This window comes from Phoenix dactylifera, chromosome 3 (genome assembly GCF_009389715.1).
Source record: "Phoenix dactylifera cultivar Barhee BC4 chromosome 3, palm_55x_up_171113_PBpolish2nd_filt_p, whole genome shotgun sequence".
Lineage (NCBI taxonomy): Eukaryota > Viridiplantae > Streptophyta > Magnoliopsida > Arecales > Arecaceae > Phoenix > Phoenix dactylifera.
The window spans coordinates 5,262,553-5,280,505 of NC_052394.1; the positions used below are offsets into that span (position 1 = coordinate 5,262,553).

Here is a 17,953-nt window from a genome sequence, read left to right on the forward strand (position 1 = left end):
TTTCCCTTTTTCTCTTTTTTTTCTTGTTTTTGGTTGGGGGGGGGCGAGAAGCTAAGAATCTTCAAGATGCTTGGGTTGAAGAAAAATTTGGGGACTAAAGATATATGCCACTGATAATTTCTCATGTGTGAGCTGGCTTCTGCTACTTACTGTCACTAAAAGTTTGCAACTTGGGCTGTGTTATATGGAAAGGATATGTGGAAAAATGTCTTTTTTGTTTCAAAGTCTGAAAGGATATGTGCAAAAATGCATAAAGAACTAGTGATTCAAAATTGCAATTTCCTTAATAAAATCTTACTTGAATGGATTGTAGAACATTCTCGAATTTTTATCGAGAAAAATGACCGGCACATTACATGGAGAAGACAGCTGATACTGTATATTATTGCCTGAAGATTTTGTAATCCCCTTCTCTCGTTGAACCATCCAATAAGCAGCACGACGTTGATATGGTCTTAGACGAGGAAGCAAGTCAGGAAGTTCATCTTCCAACATTTGCTCCTCCCTATCAGCCAAAAGAAAAACATAATATAGCACTAACAGTGTTGAAATCTTGAATTAGAAGAAAAACCACTAACAGTTTACCATTTAGAGACAAAAGAATCATAACAAAGTTGAATCAACACTGAATAATAAATCCTACTCTTCTGTCAATTAAAGTACCACTTCTTGGAGTGGTCCTAGATTGAAATTGCTAAAAACATGCACTCTTCACCATAGGATCAGTTGAAGGCTTTTCGCCAGTGAAAGAAAGCAGGGGCATGGTCATTATACACGCAAATGGTCACGGTATTTATGTAATTGTCAGTGCTTCACACAATTCAAGAGGTGTTATACAATAGTATAATTTAATTCAATCAGCATGTGAAACAATTGTGTAGCATATAAGGGGTTGTGGCAGAAAGATGTTGTCACTACTAAGTTGTGGTAATCATTTCAACTTACTTAGAAGGCTTAATAGCTTCATAAAATCCAGCAGCATCAAACCGAGCATGCTTCTTTGACCCAAACCTACCAGCTGCATACTGATGCACATTAGAACCCGCTAACCCATATATGGCTTCTGAGGTTGTAGCGTCAGGGCGTAGCCAAGACATAACCTTCATCATACTCCTCCTCCATGGCTGCCTCACAGTTTCCAACAAGGACTCACATGCATCAAAAGCACTTCTTAGTATTTGTACTCTAAATCTAAAAGATGGAACAATCCCCAAATCTTCAACTTCTAAATCAAGTCTTAGTGTCAAGAATTTTAGACTAACCAAGTGGACAAGACAAGAGATGCTATCATCTGGGCCATCAAATGTACCGGATAAAGACACTGTACATTCTCTGCTTTCCTCTGAACTATGGTTTTTTAAAACAAGGTATTCTAGAATGATACTATCTGCCGGCAATACAGGCCAATTGCCTAACCTAAAGCTACCTTCCTCTACATCACACAAGCGGAAACGAAGAGAAAATTTGGATTTTCTGAAGCTATCCTCTATCAACCCATAATCAATTAATCCATCAGAAATTTTCACATCAATCAGATAGATTTCTGCTATGTCAAAATGTTCATCAGAAGCCCAATGACTCAGATCTATATCAATATAAATCGGCTTCCTAAAGTCAGGAAGTTCTTGACTGCTATCTACATCTACTTCTTTGAGACCATTGTCATGCACTAAAATCTCGGATGTACTATTACTGCTGTTTGGGGCACCAAAATCAGATATTATCCCTCCAGACCGTATTGGACGGGATTTTTTCCTTGCCATTTGCTGAAATAAAGGATTATATTCAAGATTTGATTCAAATCCCTGGAACCAAACGATCGATAGCTGCAAATTAAGAAGAAAGAAATACAATTAGTCTCTCAAGAACTAAGAGGAAAGCAAAAAAAAAATGATGAAAAGAGGAAAGAAAATTAACTAGATATATCGACAAGAGTTGCAATTTCGGGACTTCCCCATTTAAGAAATCTAATCTTTAATCAACGGCCAGAGATTCATAAAATTTTCAGATTTTAGCATCATTAGATGAACTCCGTGCAAAGCATGCTCTTTATATCGAAAATTCTTCGAAGTAATGCATGGTAAGATTGAAAAAGAAAACCAGAAAGCATATTCTTGAACGATGTTAAACGATTAAGGGACTTACTCAAAGAAGACGGTCCCAATGAAAGGGTTTAATAATTAAAACCGAATTCAATTCATAAACCCTAAACCTTCACATTGCACAAATAAATCAAGCGAAATCTTGCATAATTCGAAGCCAAATTCAAGCAAAAAGAAAGAAAAAAACATATGCCAAAAAAAAAAAAAAAATCTTCGTCAAGAAGTTCATTAAAAAGTACCAGACAAAAGAATTCTCGAAGTCGATTCAAGAACCTCAGAGAAAAGAACAGACCCGAGCGTCCGAGCGAGCGAGATTTCTCCGCGCTCCGAAGTCGGCGTGGCCGCGAGAGGGAACTTGTCCGCCTTATATCGAGAGGTCGGAACAGGTAATTTGGAAAGAGGTGTGAGGGCATTTTAGTCATTTAGTGTTTAAGGACCACCAACGGGCCACAAGTGGGACCCGTGGGCGGGATTATGACATGTGTCGTTGGCCTCCAGAAAGCCATCATACGAGTTCGACCGGTCGGACCGCAAGAACCGGATGCCGACCCAAACCCATGTGGAAGAGTAGACCAAGAAGCCACGTTGCGCCCGGTCCAAATTGAAAGCGGATCCGAACTAAATTTTATCCACTATAACTGGTTGGTGTAATCCGGTTGGATTCCCCATCCCATATACTAGAAAAAGGAAGGGAAATTATAATTTCTCAATTACACTTCATTTAAGTACTAGCTCCTATATAAATGAGGTTAAAGGCATGTCTTTTTTTTCCTTTTTTTTTTCCGGTTAAGCCTTAAATGCATGCTTAATTGGACCAAAAAGATAGCATTAAATAAAGCTTTATTAATTTTCAGTTCATTGTTTGGCTGTTATTTTATGTTTAGCCCATATTAATTAAGAAAAAATTGAATTTGAATCTCCTCAAATTCTAGAAGGAAACCGTGTATTGTGCGACGATCGTGTTACGACAAGGCTTGTATTGTACATGAGACAACAACCCATGCAATATATTGGTTTTGCTGCATCGCGATTGCCGTGGAATACATGAATGGCTATGATTGTAGATCTAGTTTTTAAAATTTGCTCTTCAAACTTGAGTGGATCTAAACTTAAAAAATTCTCAGCCTTAATTTTATCGTTTTATATTTAATCCCTAGTCTTATACAAATGTAACCATGTGCAAACAAGCATGCTTGTGTACAAAATAACCGTCTAGCTACAAGAAAGACTAAAAATAGAATATTGAGTAAGCAAAAATTTAGAATCCAATAGGTAAAGATGGGAGATTTTAATTCTCCTCCTTTTTTCGAAGTACTATATTGAGAAAAAGAAGAAATAAAATATAACTGGTAGATGGTGCGATCATAGAGAATGATGAGCAAGCTTGGCAATCTTTGTGGATTTTTTAGGAGAAATGGAATATTCCAAAGCCATTTGGGCCCTTTGAGCTGCCTTCAATCCATAATATTGTTTTTTGGTTGGAGAATGACTACTTAGTGGTTGCGGTGACAAATGAAAAAATTAAGCCGCTGTTAAAGAGTATGGCCTGCCTATCATTAAGAAGTAGTGGAAGCAATCAAGAACTTCTTCGAGGCTGGTCTCATGGCTAAAGACTGGAAAGCCGCTTACATAACCTTAATGCCCGAGAAGTCTACTTGTCTAGTTCATAAAGATTATAGGTCATTCAGTTTTTGGAATGCAGTTTACAAGATTGTGGCAAAAATATTAGTACTTTGGTTGAAGTCTCTCAAAATTGATATCTGTCAGTTAAGATGCCTTTGTAGAGGGTCCTAATAAATCTGAGAATATTATGCTGGCCCAGGAAGTTTTTCACTCTTTGGAGAAAGCATGTAAGAGGAAGGCTTTGATGGCAATCGAAGCAGATATGGAGCGGGCTTCTGATCGAGAAGTACTGCATAAGTTTGGCTTGAGCTCTAAATTCATTCAGTGGATTAGAGGATGTGATGTGGGTTTTAATTTCTCTATTCTACTCATTTTAGACCTTCCACCCTTTCTGATGTGCAAAGTACTCTCAGTAGGGAGTTTGGTATTCCAATTAATAACACTGTGCAGTCATTTCTTGACCATTATCTGGCAGAAAAATACAAAAATTTTGATTTTGATTACTTGTTTGATAAACTAAATTGGATGGTTGGAAATGGAGGAACTTTATCTTTGGATGGCAGCACTGTTCTCCTCCAATCTGTTCTATCTTCAAGATCAATATATGCAGTGGCTAATTGTTCAGTGCCTTGTAGAGTTCTCAGATAGCCTTTTACGACGACATACAGCTGATAAAAGGAAACTGTATATGGTTATTTGGGCTCTCTGCTGCTTTCCATATTTACAAGGCCTCTCAAGTTTGGCTTGAAGGGGATAATGAACAAAGCAACAATAAACCTAAGTTTGATGCATTATGCCTATAGTTTCTAATGCAAGTTATAAGGGAAGCTCATTGCTTATTCAGGCTTCAAAGAGTTATTTCAGTTAAAAATGTGTACATTATGCACGAGAGCTAGGACATATCATTCTAAAAGTAATGATAATTCTTAAAAACAGAACAATTTATACGACAATTAAGCATTAGACACAATATAATTCACCAATTTAATGTACAAGAGTAGCATCCAAGTGCACGATGGAGCCATAAATAGTCCAGCAGCTTGTCAGAGAACTATAGTTATGAGAGCCAAAGACGACTGTTACAAACCAATGAGGGGAAAAAAATCTAGTACATGCTGCAAGAAATAACTTAGGCGATTTTACACCTTGCCAACATAGGAGTGGAAATGGAATTTGCTGATGATAGATAACTAGATGAGCAGATCCTCAGCTCTGCCACCATATTCAGTGAATCAAATGTAATAATGTTACAAGAGATGATAATTTGAAACAATACAAGTACAATATCATGTTTGAAAAGATCTCTGTACTCGCATTCGAAGACAAAAGAAATTAATATCAGCCAAAAGGTGAAAATTGAGGGCCTTGAAAGCGAAGCACCTTAAAAACAGGACTATTTTATTACATACTCGATCTCTCTAATTCAGATTTTAAAGAATCATGTTGTGCCTTTACCGTACAAGGCTGATAATACAATCCATCCCGCAAAAGAAAAGAAGATTGACTCAGTACCCTGCTTTAGACACCTGAAAGAGTGATGTTGGCAATGGTTGAAAAATCACCTAAACAATCTCATTTGGATTTATTTTGTAAACAAATGATGATTGGTGAATAGATAAAGGGTTTGGAGATGGTAAAAAGAAAAATACAAAACGACAGGTTCACCTTCAGCAAGGCTAACCTACCCATCATTCCCAGCCTTGACCTATGAATCTCAGTTATATCCATCAGAAAGGACTGTTAGCTTCATGATCTCTAATCCATGATTCACCTCTAGTATTCCCTTCTTGAACAATCTGTGCAAAGGTGATCCTATCCTCCTTGTTCTCACTCTCTTTGGCGACTCATATTCCCCATGCATTTCCAAATCCTAGTTGCTGAATGATCAGGAATGCAAATTCCTTTCCCTTTAAGATCAACTCTCACATGTCCTTCCTCAGGTCTATGATAATGCATGGTTGGTTCCAAGCTTCTGCATTCATCATCAACATCAAAAGGTTGACGGCATATTTCGCTAGCTGAAGAGTAGCCCATGAGTCGATGGAGTCGCGAAACTGTTCCTTGCTTACCATCTCTCTCTTCCATCATATTAGAAGAGTTCCTTGAGACATGTAATGCAGGCTCTTCGGTAGAGTAGCACATACCAAATGAGGGCCCGTATTCTTCAGAATAAGAAATTGGATCCCCTGTACGGCAATCATTAAAATGAGAAGCAGAAATCTCGTTTACAGTAGAAGTTTCTGTACCATTGTCGACCTCGCTCGGTGGATGTCGTGCCTCAGTAGGTGTGCAAGGAATAGAATAAGCTCTGGCTCTATATGAGAACAGAAGAACTTCAGAACAAGCACCACACTGCAGCTTATGCAATCTCTTCCTCGATGTTGAAAAATCCACTGGCAGCTTAAGTAACTTCAAACAACTGTAGCAGATAACAAAAGGTGCACCCCCAAAGACAGGCCGGCAATATTGCTTCATCGGCTGCCTTTTCTCCTTGGAATGCAACTTCTCTGACTCAACACCAGGTGCCTTAGCCTTGTGACGACATGATGAGAAACTAGAATACATATGCAGACCTGGACAGACAGCCTTGGAAGATTGGCAAGGTATGCCATGGGCACAAGCCCTGCAGAGCCCATTGTGACAGCAGATATTAGGTGCCAACTGCATGGACAGTTTGCAGTCCTTATAATGGCAATGCAAACAGGAACAGGGGGGTCGTTCTGGTAAAGGAATCTGAGAAGACCTATTTTGTCGGGGAACAAGTATTCTTGGCTCATATACTTTAGGTGGATGGCAAGCTAAGTTTGGATTAAGGGATTTGGTGATGCTTTCCTGCAGGGTGCCTCTGGAGTGAGGCCTTCCCTTCCCTTCCACCGCTTTATCGAATAATTCACTAAGTTCATCTCTCAATTCATCAACCTTCCTCAGTATCTTCATGCCAGCATGTTTAAAAGACTTGAGCTTAGCTGGTGAGCTGCCATATGGATGGTTGAGTGAGTCCTCGCAGGAGAATGCATCCCTTGACATTCTCAAAGACCCTCCATTTTCTGGTTCCAATGTGTTCTGCACTGAGTGGAAATCTTCAGAATCTAATGAAGTTTCCCATTTGCATGCTTGGATCTTATTCTTTGAAGGAAATTCATCTATATTTGAATCAAACTTTTCCACAACAGCTGAGTCAAGCATCTCATTTGATGGCTTTGCTGGAAAATCTTGAACTTGAAGTTTTGCTCCAGTATCAGCAGCCACCTTTCTCTCCCCACAGTCATCTTCTTCAGCTTCCTTTCCTTTAGTATCAATCGAGTCCAGAACCTTTTTCTGTGTAAAACCGGTTTCAGGTAAGATGGGATGATTATTACAAACATGATCATTGCAGCCATCATCAGCAGAGGAGACACTGGCATCATAAGCACGAGAGTCTCTGGTTGGTGATCTCAACATAATACCATGCTTATCGTCATACACTCCATCAGCTGTGTCCTCCTCTGAGGAAGTATCAAGGTCAGTTGATTCCATGGAATCTTCCATTCTATCACTCAACTTCAAGCTTTCACGACCTTGTTGGCAAAGCTTTAAAGTCTTCTCCACTTCGATATTTGTGTCATTTGTTTCAGGCCCAAGAAGATCAGTCGGCTGAGGGGCATGTTGGTCAAAGCCTCTTTCTTCAGTTTTATTTTCTTCATGCTCTGATGATTCTACATTCCCATGCAAATTGATTGAATCATTTGGATAAGATGACTGAATATTTACAGGTACCGCTTTCTCTCTTTCACTGTCCAACTCTGAAGACACAGAAACCAAATCCTTCCCTGAAGAGGACAATCCATAGTTCAAGAAGCCATTGTCTGGTAAGTTCTGTGAAGTGTTCCCAAGTGATCCTAGAGTCACATTTTGTCCACCAGAAATACGGCTTTTTGCTGCATTGCAGAAAAAAGAAAAAGAATTGACAAAATAAACCTCTGAACAAATAAAAGAGCAACTCCTAGTACCAAAAATTGATTGATGAGAAATCTTTACCTCGAAGGATGGTGGCACACCCACCACACTTGTACACCGGAACGTCAGCAAATTCGGTGAGAACCATAAGACATTTCGGACATCTTACAAAACGGACTCCAGGGACGGTGCTGGCCATGGTTTTTTGAAGAAGCTAAATATACCACTCAGTGATTTAAACTAAAAAGCCTAGCAGGAACGGTGGAAGTGTGCCATCTGTTCTTTCAGCCCTTCCAATGGTTATTCAACATTAAGATGGTAGACCACGTATTCCAACGTATAAGTTAATGAGCCATCATGATATGTTTCTCTGCATCACCAAATGTACAAGAGCAGTCAACATATATGAACTGGGAAATACATGATCTATCAAGATCCATTCTGAAATTTATATCAAGGAAAAGTCCCCCAACGAAGTACAGCAAACTTTGTAAAATTTTTCGAACAAGCCTCTTCAGTAAAACTGGTCTGAAGTGTGTTCAAAAGATGCTTTACTTCAATTTCAAATGTTAGCAAACCTTTAATCCATAATTACAGCAAAAAAAGCTTTCAAGCCATAAGCTAAAATTGATAAATGTAATCCATGATACAGAACATAAATGCAAAAACAACATCAGGTCCAGATGCTTCTAGGTTTTGACAGAAGAGAGTATCAAATACTACATGAAAGAGAAAGAAAGATCGAAGTCAGCAACTTATGAAAAACTACAGATTCTCAGAATAAAAAGAATAAAACCTAAGGGCTGCATAAAAGTGGCAGGAAAATCTAACACATTAGTTACATCAGATTGACCGGTGAAAAGTGGTAACATGACAGCCCAATGCTACAAGAGTACAGATTGCCAAATATTTCATCATGATTTAATAAAGGAGCCCCCAACCGTTATCTTGGGGAAAAAAGGGGACCTAAAATTAGGTTACGGGAAGTAGGGATTATCAGAAGCCTAGCTCATTCATTTGAAGAAATCCCTAAAAGCCTAAGAAGCAAAGTAAACAAAAGCACCAATTCCCCAAGCTGCTGACCCCTCTCCCTAATTCGAACAAAAAATATCATGTAAAAGAAAAGGGTTGGAGTAAAAACTAGAAATCTCCTAACAGTCCTTGAATGGAAAAGGATAACGAAATAGCTGTAGTTTTCCGCCAGAAGGTCCAGAAACTCGTTCCAGCAGATGAAAATAATATCACACCCGGGAAAGTTTATCAGCTGAATGGATTATTCCCATGAAGTACCTTATACAGCGAGAAACGAGCTCCTCTCTCACTCTTTTTCTCATTAACTATCAGCTTTTTCCGACCATCAAGATGTACAATTTACAAAAAAGAAAAAAAAAAACGAACTACTCAGCTCCAAAACATGCCAAAACATGTAAAAATTCAACCTGAATTACAGAAGCAGCTCCAACTCATCTATTAAGCTAAATTAAGATGACAACCATATCAATTAGGCAATCCAACAAATGCAGCAAATTAATACTCAGCTGAAGCATATATGCACCAAGAACCTGGAAACCAACAACGAATTAAGAACTCCAAAAAAGAAAAGGTGCCAGGAGCTTAAAAAGCTAGCAGAGAGATAAATTTCATGCTGGTTATGCAAGAAATAAAACCAACAAGAGGAAGAAAAGCAATCAACCAAAATAGTTCAATTCATATCCTAAGCAAGGGAATCCTATTACAATCAGAATCAGTATAAGCATAATTTAACCAGAGATGTAGTAAGAGATAAGGGGGAAAAACCTTAGAAATTAGACGACTGATACCTCCTCTCTTCTCTTCACCTTCATCTCCTCCTTTTCCTTCTGGGGAGTTCTCGGAGTGTAGACAAAAAGGTAGGCAAATGAAATGGAGAAAAAGGAAGCACGGGACACGGGAGGTGGGCTGACTTTTTTTCTCTGTCTGACTGTATAACTTTGACTGGTGAGGTCTCAACCGGACCGTGTCGCAGACGTCGGTCAAAGAGGCGGTTCCGCAAAATCCAGTCGTGTCCCATTCCTCCGTGTCCACATTGACGTTTTAGGGCTCGGATAGGGCTTGGGAGGGATGCTTCGAGGAAAAAGCACACGAACGAAAGTTGCGTTCTAGACGACCACCTGGCGTTGGACTCGGTCTCACCCACCGGTGTTTAATGCGACTCGCACGAGAATAATGAGCATGCCAGTTGCGTTGTTCCGGTGCATTTCCAATTTTAGTATCAATAAATAGATCAAAGCCCGAGGTTTCGGATTTAAGTTTAATTATTAGATAGATCAGTCCAATAGCCACTCACCATATTACCTCTTATATTTAAACAATTCAAAATCAAATAGGGGATGCTTGTTATCCACTATACATATGCTTCATAATTCAGTTTCTGGTTCATATAATAATTTGTCATATATTAAATTATTTTAAAAAGTATATATATAACAACATATAAATATTTAATTAAGATATCAAATACCACTCCTTCAACTTTTCTACTGTTAGTATAATAGTTAACAAATTCTGATACGATATTTTGAGTATGGCATGGCTACAATTAATACTCATCTATACCTGTACATCTTGCAGAAATTGAATTTTAATTTAAGGAGTCTACCCTAAAGAGTGAGGGAGAGTTTTTTTAATTATTATTTTAGTGAATCTGACTTTTTTCTTATTTTTTTTTTCTCTCCTTTAAAAAGAAGATAGGTACATAAAGTCCTAAGTTCCAGCTTAGCTAAAAAAAGGCCAGAATAAATTTTTAAAAAAATAGAAAAGAGAGTTTAAAGAACATCTAGTTTTGTTAAAGAAGTTATCTCGCAAAATCATTAGAGCTCGTTTCGTTCGCGGAAAGCATTTTTCCTCATAGGAATATAATTCTTGTAAAACAGATTCCGAGGAAGAAGATGCCTGAAAAAGTACTTTTGGTATGTTTGACTGACCATAGAAAAATGACAGATTTTTAGAGTGCTTATGTTTGGTTGACCATTCACTTTTTTGGAAAAATTACGTGTAATTCATATTATATTCTTAATAAAAATTAAGTTTTTAATGCCTCTCTAATACTGAAGTATATTTTTTAGAAAAAAATAAAAATAGAGTGATTCTCGACTAATGGAAAAATAAATTTTCCATATTTCTTATGAAAATTTTTTTTTCATAAAATGTGGAAACCATATTTTCATAAAAATTTAACTTTTTCATTTTTTTAAAAAAAAAGAAATTCGGCCAAACAAAAAACATCTCATTATTTTTTTTTGTTAACTATACTTCGCTTTCTTCCCTTTTCGCGGACCAAACGGGTCCTTTGGGATAGCATCACGGCACCTAGAATTTCCCAGTTGCATCTAAGAAAACGCCCCTCCATGCCACGGGCACTTCCCGACAAGGCTCAATCTCAGTCACCGATCGTTGGCCCCACCATGCCCATCCATGGACGCGGTCTAATGCCGATATCTATCCACTAGGGCCTAGAGCTGCCGACTAGATGACAGGTGAGACGCGAAACGTGAAGTCTCGCATCTCAGGTCATGCAAGCTTGACGCCAGAATCACGTCCAGGGCCAAGTGCCACAGCACTAATGCTTCTTTCTAGATGTAAGCGTGTGAGACGAGCACCAAAAGTATAAAATAACGGCCGTGGCGTACTATTAGAAGTCCCATAAAATATAATATAGTGATTGGAATAAACAGCAATGCAGACATCCCAACGTACGATGGCTGCAATAATTGTCATTGTTTTAACCATAGACCTCGCAGATATCGGCCATTCTTTGTTATTATGATAAAAATTAACCTAATTAATCCCATATTTAGTTCAAACTGTTTCTCCACTCATTGGAATTAATAGCAAGACCTCGGATACCATGTTTATCCCCGCTCTTTTATCTATATTTAAATTTGTACTAATTCAGAACTTCACAAAAAAAAGACTAGCTAAAATGTATTATTTAAATTTCTTAATTTTATATAAATATCTAAAATTCATTCAATAAATAACCGATGAGCGATTAAACACACGCAATATAGATAATTTAAAAACCATTAAACACATATAAAAAGAAAAAAAAAAAAAAGGTCGAGCTCTGCAAGCATTGATATAAACAAAATGTCTCATATTTGGCTTTGTGTAGATGTACCGGATATGTATATACCTTGATGTAGAGGTACACCATGGGAAGGTGGTGGGGGCGGAAGGAATCCTTTGTAAATAATTGGAAAAATAGAAGGGACCATTAAAGAGGCAATCAAGACTTGCGAAATCTTGATGAGAATGCATAATCTATTTTTTTTCGTGTAAATTGCTGCCGACCATTCATTCACCAGAGGACCACAAAGAGGACAAGGGCACATTGATGATCCTCGACGAAAACGAAAGAAGAGAAAAGAATAATAGATAGCATATTGGAGGCTGACAACCACGAACACACCAAATTAATTTTTAATGACAAATCGCATGTGCAACTAAAACTTTTGACCAGAGAGAGGCTGCACCAGACCTCAGGTCCCGATCACTTATAAACTAGCTAAAAGATGATATCATTGGACTGCTGTCAAAAGTTTAGCACTAACTGCTGACAATACTTTTTACTTTAACTACAAATTCAGAAATTGACCCAACTTACCCCTTCAAGATCAGACCCTTCATGAATTTGTCTGATCTAATTCCTTTCAGCCTTATTCAGCAAAAATCATAACAATCCCAAATTAACAATACTTACTTTGGATCACCTGGAGCAAAAAATGGTGTACATCATCTCATGCCCCATGTTTTAACTATGAATTTCAATGAAACAATGATTAAGATACTTATATGGTAGTACGGATGATCGAATTTATGGAAATAGGACGAACTAGCAAAGTGAGTTCAGAGATCAGAAAGAACTCATTCAACTATCCAAAGCAAACACAGATCAATGTCCAGTTAAATTAGCTGCAGAAACAAGATGCATTACCACCGAATTATTTGAAAGGGGAAAAAAAGGGAAAGTCATTAAGCATTCTCAAAAAGCAAAGTGTCTAATGAGAACAACTAAATCTCTTGCAAGAAAAAGGGGACAAAAGAATCAAATGATCCACTTGTAAGACAAACAATCACAGGCAAAACGACTAAAATTAATCATGAACTACCGAGGGTAATCATATAATAAAGTATAGCATAGTCATTTTACATCCATAATAAAAACTTTATAATAGCCCTAGAGAGCTATAACCGGATAGAAGAAAGAAAAGTAGGGAAACAAAAAGCCTGAAATATACAGGACAATTACCCTCATAAGAAGCTCAAGTTGCCATCACCACAGGACGCTTGTGGCCCTGCAGCAACTGCCTGAGCTGATGATAGCCATCACGGTAATGTTCCAGCGAGAAGCACAGTTGCCTTATAGCCTCCCTCTTCCCCTCAGCACCATCAGAAATCTCAACCTTCTGCCTGTGCACCTCCTCTTCCAGCTCCCTCACCCGCTTGCTTAACTCCGCAGCAGCTTTTTGCGCCTCCGTAATCCCTATTATCAGCTCAGCATGCTCCAAGTGTAACTGACATAAATGCTCATCCATCTGGCTAATTTGATCATCACGGCACTTCACATCATCAATGAGGGTGTTCACTTTAGCATGAAGAGTCTCCTTCTCAGATGTTAGTATCTCAAGTTGTAGGTTGAGAGCATCTAGACTTTGATTTAGCTCAGCAATGTGCTCACCACTCTCCTTAGATGCTTCCATCTTCTCAGCCTCAAGCTGTCTTATATCAACCTCTAGCTTAAAGAGTTTAACCTCAAGGGAAGCATTGGATTGTGACAGGTTGACAGCTTCAGCTTCTAGTACAGATTTCTCCTGTAAGAATTTCTCAGCAGAACTAGCTGCCCTCATTTCCAATTCCTGAATCACATTCTCTAGCTCTGCAAGACGAGCTTCAAGCAGCAACTTCTCTCCCGAAATTTTATCAACTTCTGCATTCAGTCCCTTGACGACACCTTCAAGATTTTCAACATCAGCCTCAAGACTGGACTTCTCTTTCAAGAGTCTTTCAGACAAATTGATAAGCTCAGTTTTGCACTCCCCAATTTCAAGATCACGATCTGATAATTCAGCTTCAAACATCTGAGAGGAAGCTGCCATTGCTCCCTTTAGATCCTCGATTTCATTCTTATGGGCCGATATCTCAGCTTCTAACACAGCAATTTGTTTCTCTAATTCGGCAACCTGCTTCTTTTCCAAACTGAGCTGAATGTTCTTAGTTTCTATAAATGCATTCCTTTCCTCAAGCTTATTTTGAAGATTCACAATCTCTGCTTCTGAATCCTGAAGTTTTGCTTTCTCAATTATCAACTCTTCCTCCAATGCTGAGATCTTTGAGCTAAAACCCAAATGATTCCCGTTCAATATATGTTCACATTGGCCATTGGAGAATTTTTCCTCTTGTATCTGGAGCTTCTCCTTCACATCAGAGAGTTCATCCTCTAGCTCAAGTATCCTGTCATGCAGCCTAGAAGAAATGCTGTCAACATTAACTTCCTTCACATCATCAGATTCAGATTCAGATTCTGATGATGATGAAGAAAAGGACCCATCGCTCCCCTTTCTGGAGACATCTGAGCTGCCACCAGATCCAACAAATAAATGGAAGCCAGAACTTCTTGGGCTTGGCTTAGGTCGTGGTGGCTTGCGCTCAGGAGTGAGCTCAGGAGAGAGTGTTGGAGACACAGGCGGTTCAGAACCAAAATCAGATCCATTGCCAGATCCTTGAGATTGAAGTTCTGATGGAACATTCTTGCGCAGCTCACCTGTCACATTATCATAACGCTCGGCTAGGGCACGGTACATGCGGTAGAAGTCCTCAACATGAGAGATAAGCATCGGGCGCCTTTCATAATACATCTCAGCTTTCTTTGCAAAAGAATCCCCCTCCTCTTCAATCAGTTTCAGCATTTCCTTGACACGTTTATCCATCTCTGCATAGGATGGTTAAGTGTAATCTAAGTGACAAAGATGATGCACCATTTGATCCAATCAGATATTCTTCAAAATAGTACATGAATACAATTATTAAACCATTTTCCTTAGCATATACAGGATACACTTTGCACCAGAAGAATTTTATAACAATATAGCACATGAAGGAAAAGGCAAAATAGCTAAACACTCACCTTCAAGATTTTCCAGGAGCCATTTAGAGTTTTTGGGACTTATATGACTATTCCACCACCATGAGTGAGATTTTTTAGATGCCATCCGCTTCATCTTTAACAACCAGCAAGACTGATTCGCTCAACAGAAGTTTTAGGAAAAGACTGCAGATTCTGCTGCAAGACATGATAATAACCAATAAAAATTGGCATGTGAAGAATGAGTAAATAGTGCATTTAGAAAAAATGAGTCTCTTAACTTCAACCACAGCTAACCATAATGGTCAATGGTATGGCATAAGGTCTTTTTTCCCAAGAACATATGTATACATGCTTGTATGTATATGGATAGACATACAATTGACTTGTAACTGAGCCAACTGAGTAGATACGGCATGCTTCGTGCTAATATTAGATGGTCAAACTTAGCTTGATGTGAAAATAGTGGAGATGAATACAGAATGATATCATGATAACTGCTAAACATACAAAACCATACAGACATGCGCACAAGCACATGTGCATTCTCAGACAGTTTAGAGCACCAGCATGTTTGATCTCACTATTAAATATAAAAATTTATTTTTTTTATGAGTTTGTGTGCAGGTTGTATCCAGAAAGTCTCAAAATTTCTCTACAACAGTAGGCATAATAGTGTGCTCTAGTAACAAAATAATGATATATGCATCCATAAAGGAAATCATACGGCATAGGTATATTTTTTCCGTGTAAAGACCCATGGAACACAGTTTAGTTTGCTTTATGAGCAGAAGCAACTCACATAATATGACAGAAGAAAGAAATGTAGTGGACCAGAAAAATACAGAACCTGCCCCAGTGACACTAGTACATAGCATGTAATCCACACCAGAATCTTAGAAACAAAGTGATCAAACATAACAAGTTAAACTGATTTGACCGAGGGACACAAATGGTGCAACAAACAAACAGCATGACAAACCTAAATTACAACAGTGTAACCACAATGAATCAAGACAACAACAAAGATAAAAAATAGAAACAGCAAGACACAACAAAAACTAAGGCGACATTTATCCATAAAATTGAGATGGTCTCTGTTAATGCAATAAGGAGCAATCCTTCAGCAACATCTATGCATAGAAGAGGTCCAAAAGACAAAGAAAAAGGAAAGATTTCACAGAGGGAATTACTACTATAATATTATCTGCAAGACACATAGAATAAGCCAGAGGACCAAACTTAAGGACTTTCTCAGGGGAAAAAGGAGCCAAATTTAACAACAACCTAAACCAACCTCCACAAATACAAGTTTCAAAGACCACCCATATAGAAGAAAAATCGGCCAGCAACTATAAGGCGGTATGGAATTTCATTGATCTCTGCTCTCAAGGAATAAACAAAGCAGTACTTGAAATCAAACAACAGATAATGTTCTCTCATAGTTGATAGGTCAGCTAAAGGATTTAGTGTTATCCTCGGGGTAGCAGTATGCTCAAGAAAATATCATATGACACTTAAATAATATCAAATGGAAATTAAAACCCAGTCTTGTGCTCATGCTACCAAATCTCAGAAAATTCCAAACGGCACCAGGCAAAAAGCACACCTTCTACCAAATTAGTATTACAATGCAGACATTCACGAAAATAAGGTAGAGGATAAGACTCGGATAGAACAAATCAAAACAACTCACATCCAGCCGTTTAGAAAACAGATATTAAAACAACCAAATCAAAGTATTACCAAGTTCAATTTGAGATCAAGAACAGGAAACAAGGCATCCAATTATTCCTATCCTAGGCTAGTCCAGCTACACCGCAAACAGGCTATTCAATAGCAGTTATCAGGTATAAATCAGAAGACACCTTATTCAACACACGGATCCTTGTTAAAAAGAGAAGGTCTGAAACTTGAGGTGACGATGATGGTACAAAAAGCTTATTTAAGATCCAAGTAAATGGACTTGCTTTCGTAAGAGAGAGTTTAGTTTCATGATCCATGATCACATGTGCACCGACCTAATTGAGCAGCTCTTGGTCAATGGGTCGAAATAAATGAATAGCTCTCTCTCTCTTTCTCTCTCCCCCTCTCCCTCTCCCTCTCGGGTTTACCTTTAAATTTTATGGAAGATTATGATGAGACGTGCTTGTATCAGATCCAGATATGTTCTAAAAAAATGATGAAAGGATGATCTTGACCATAATGTAAAATTACCAATATACCCTCCCGTGGAAATCTCGGTGCGTCAAATGCAGGAATTATTAATAAATTAAACCGGTAGCAGAAAGCAAACAGCGTCTCTCCTGATGGGATGGATTGATTACCTGTTTATCTTCTCCGGCAAACGCTTAGCGGTAGTGAGAGAGATCCAGCTAATTCCAGGAGCTTCCACCTGAAAGCCAGCAAATATATTTATTAATTTAATAAAAAGAAGTTAATGAATAGGATCGACATTTTTTTAAAAAAAAAAAACAAACAGTATCTTGGTCATGTTATCAAGTTATCAAAAAAAAAAATTAAGCAAATAGTCGCCCTTCTTAAATCCTTCTTGAATAATACTACGTTGGAGGTTGAAATCAAACGTATGGATTTTAAACCCGGGTAAGAAAACAAGTAACACTGCATATAAAAAGAGGGAGAAAGAAAATCGAAGATTTAACTCCGAAAAATGGATAGATGAAATCACCTCCTATGATCCTATCCAAGAGACGGTTCTCAACTCTGTTTTCCGGGCCGAACCACCGTCCGATCTGACGATCCCAGGGTTCCAACCTCTCACTCCACCGAAGAAGGAAGCCGGAATCGGAGAACACCGAGGACCAGAAGAGCCACAACTCTTCACAGAGAAGGAAAAAAGCTAACGAAGCACTCCGCCTGAAGCGGTGGGATGTCGGTGTTATATAATCGAGCCATGATGACCAAATTGCCCATCATTAAATGTCGGTTTTGTAACTCCAATGTGATTATTTTAGAACAAATCCGTGTTTATGTTTTCTCATTAAGGAATGAGCTGTTAGGAACTCGGGCGCCTGCAGGATCCCCACGCGGGCTCATCAATGCGGTTGATAACAGTGCTGCCTCGACCGTCCGATTACGCGTCGATCGCCCCAAATTTGACCAGATATTTTGAAATTTAACGAGGGTTAGTTCGGAGAAAGTACAGCTG

General features: G+C 38.4%; 3 protein-coding genes across 9 annotated transcripts in view; all 3 read right to left on the reverse strand.

Moving 5' to 3' along the window:
* LOC103702148 (E3 ubiquitin-protein ligase SHPRH) overlaps window positions 1–2,457 on the reverse strand; it is a 41,899-nt gene extending 39,442 nt beyond the window's left edge. For 2 of the 4 annotated variants that reach the window (XR_005510942.1, XM_008784458.3), the window contains exons 1-3: window positions 2,342–2,435; window positions 946–1,826; window positions 299–505 (exon numbers count right to left, since the gene is read on the reverse strand). Coding sequence is in view for 3 of the 4 variants with exons in the window: in XM_008784458.3 (XP_008782680.2) it covers window positions 299–505; window positions 946–1,763 (1,025 nt within the window). In the remaining variant the exon portion in view is untranslated. Of the gene's footprint in view, window positions 1–298; window positions 506–945; window positions 1,827–2,341 lie in introns of all 4 variants that reach the window. The other 2 variants (XM_008784459.3, XM_039124360.1) reach the window with 2 other exon arrangements.
* Window positions 2,458–5,014: 2,557 nt separating this feature from the next.
* LOC103702149 lies at window positions 5,015–9,593 on the reverse strand. The gene is made up of 3 exons (XM_008784460.4): window positions 9,459–9,593; window positions 7,743–8,031; window positions 5,015–7,642 (listed from the first exon to the last, which is right to left on the reverse strand). Exons 2-3 carry the CDS (start codon window positions 7,858–7,860, stop codon window positions 5,553–5,555), a joined length of 2,208 nt encoding a protein of 735 aa, XP_008782682.2. The 5' UTR covers window positions 7,861–8,031; window positions 9,459–9,593; the 3' UTR covers window positions 5,015–5,552.
* Window positions 9,594–12,775: 3,182 nt separating this feature from the next.
* Window positions 12,776–17,664, reverse strand: LOC103702151 (protein NETWORKED 4B). Of its 4 annotated transcripts, none has more exons than XM_008784462.4 (4): window positions 17,474–17,664; window positions 17,112–17,179; window positions 14,827–14,979; window positions 12,776–14,631 (listed from the first exon to the last, which is right to left on the reverse strand). In XM_008784462.4, exons 3-4 carry the CDS (start codon window positions 14,918–14,920, stop codon window positions 12,965–12,967), a joined length of 1,761 nt encoding a protein of 586 aa, XP_008782684.1. In that variant the 5' UTR covers window positions 14,921–14,979; window positions 17,112–17,179; window positions 17,474–17,664; the 3' UTR covers window positions 12,776–12,964. The 4 variants fall into 4 exon arrangements, with proteins under 4 accessions (XP_008782684.1, XP_008782683.1, XP_038980289.1 ...); XM_008784461.4 differs by having other exon boundaries at window positions 14,827–14,982; XM_039124361.1 differs by lacking the exons at window positions 17,112–17,179; window positions 17,474–17,664 and adding an exon at window positions 16,531–16,662 and having other exon boundaries at window positions 14,827–14,982.
* Window positions 17,665–17,953: the final 289 nt, after the last annotated feature.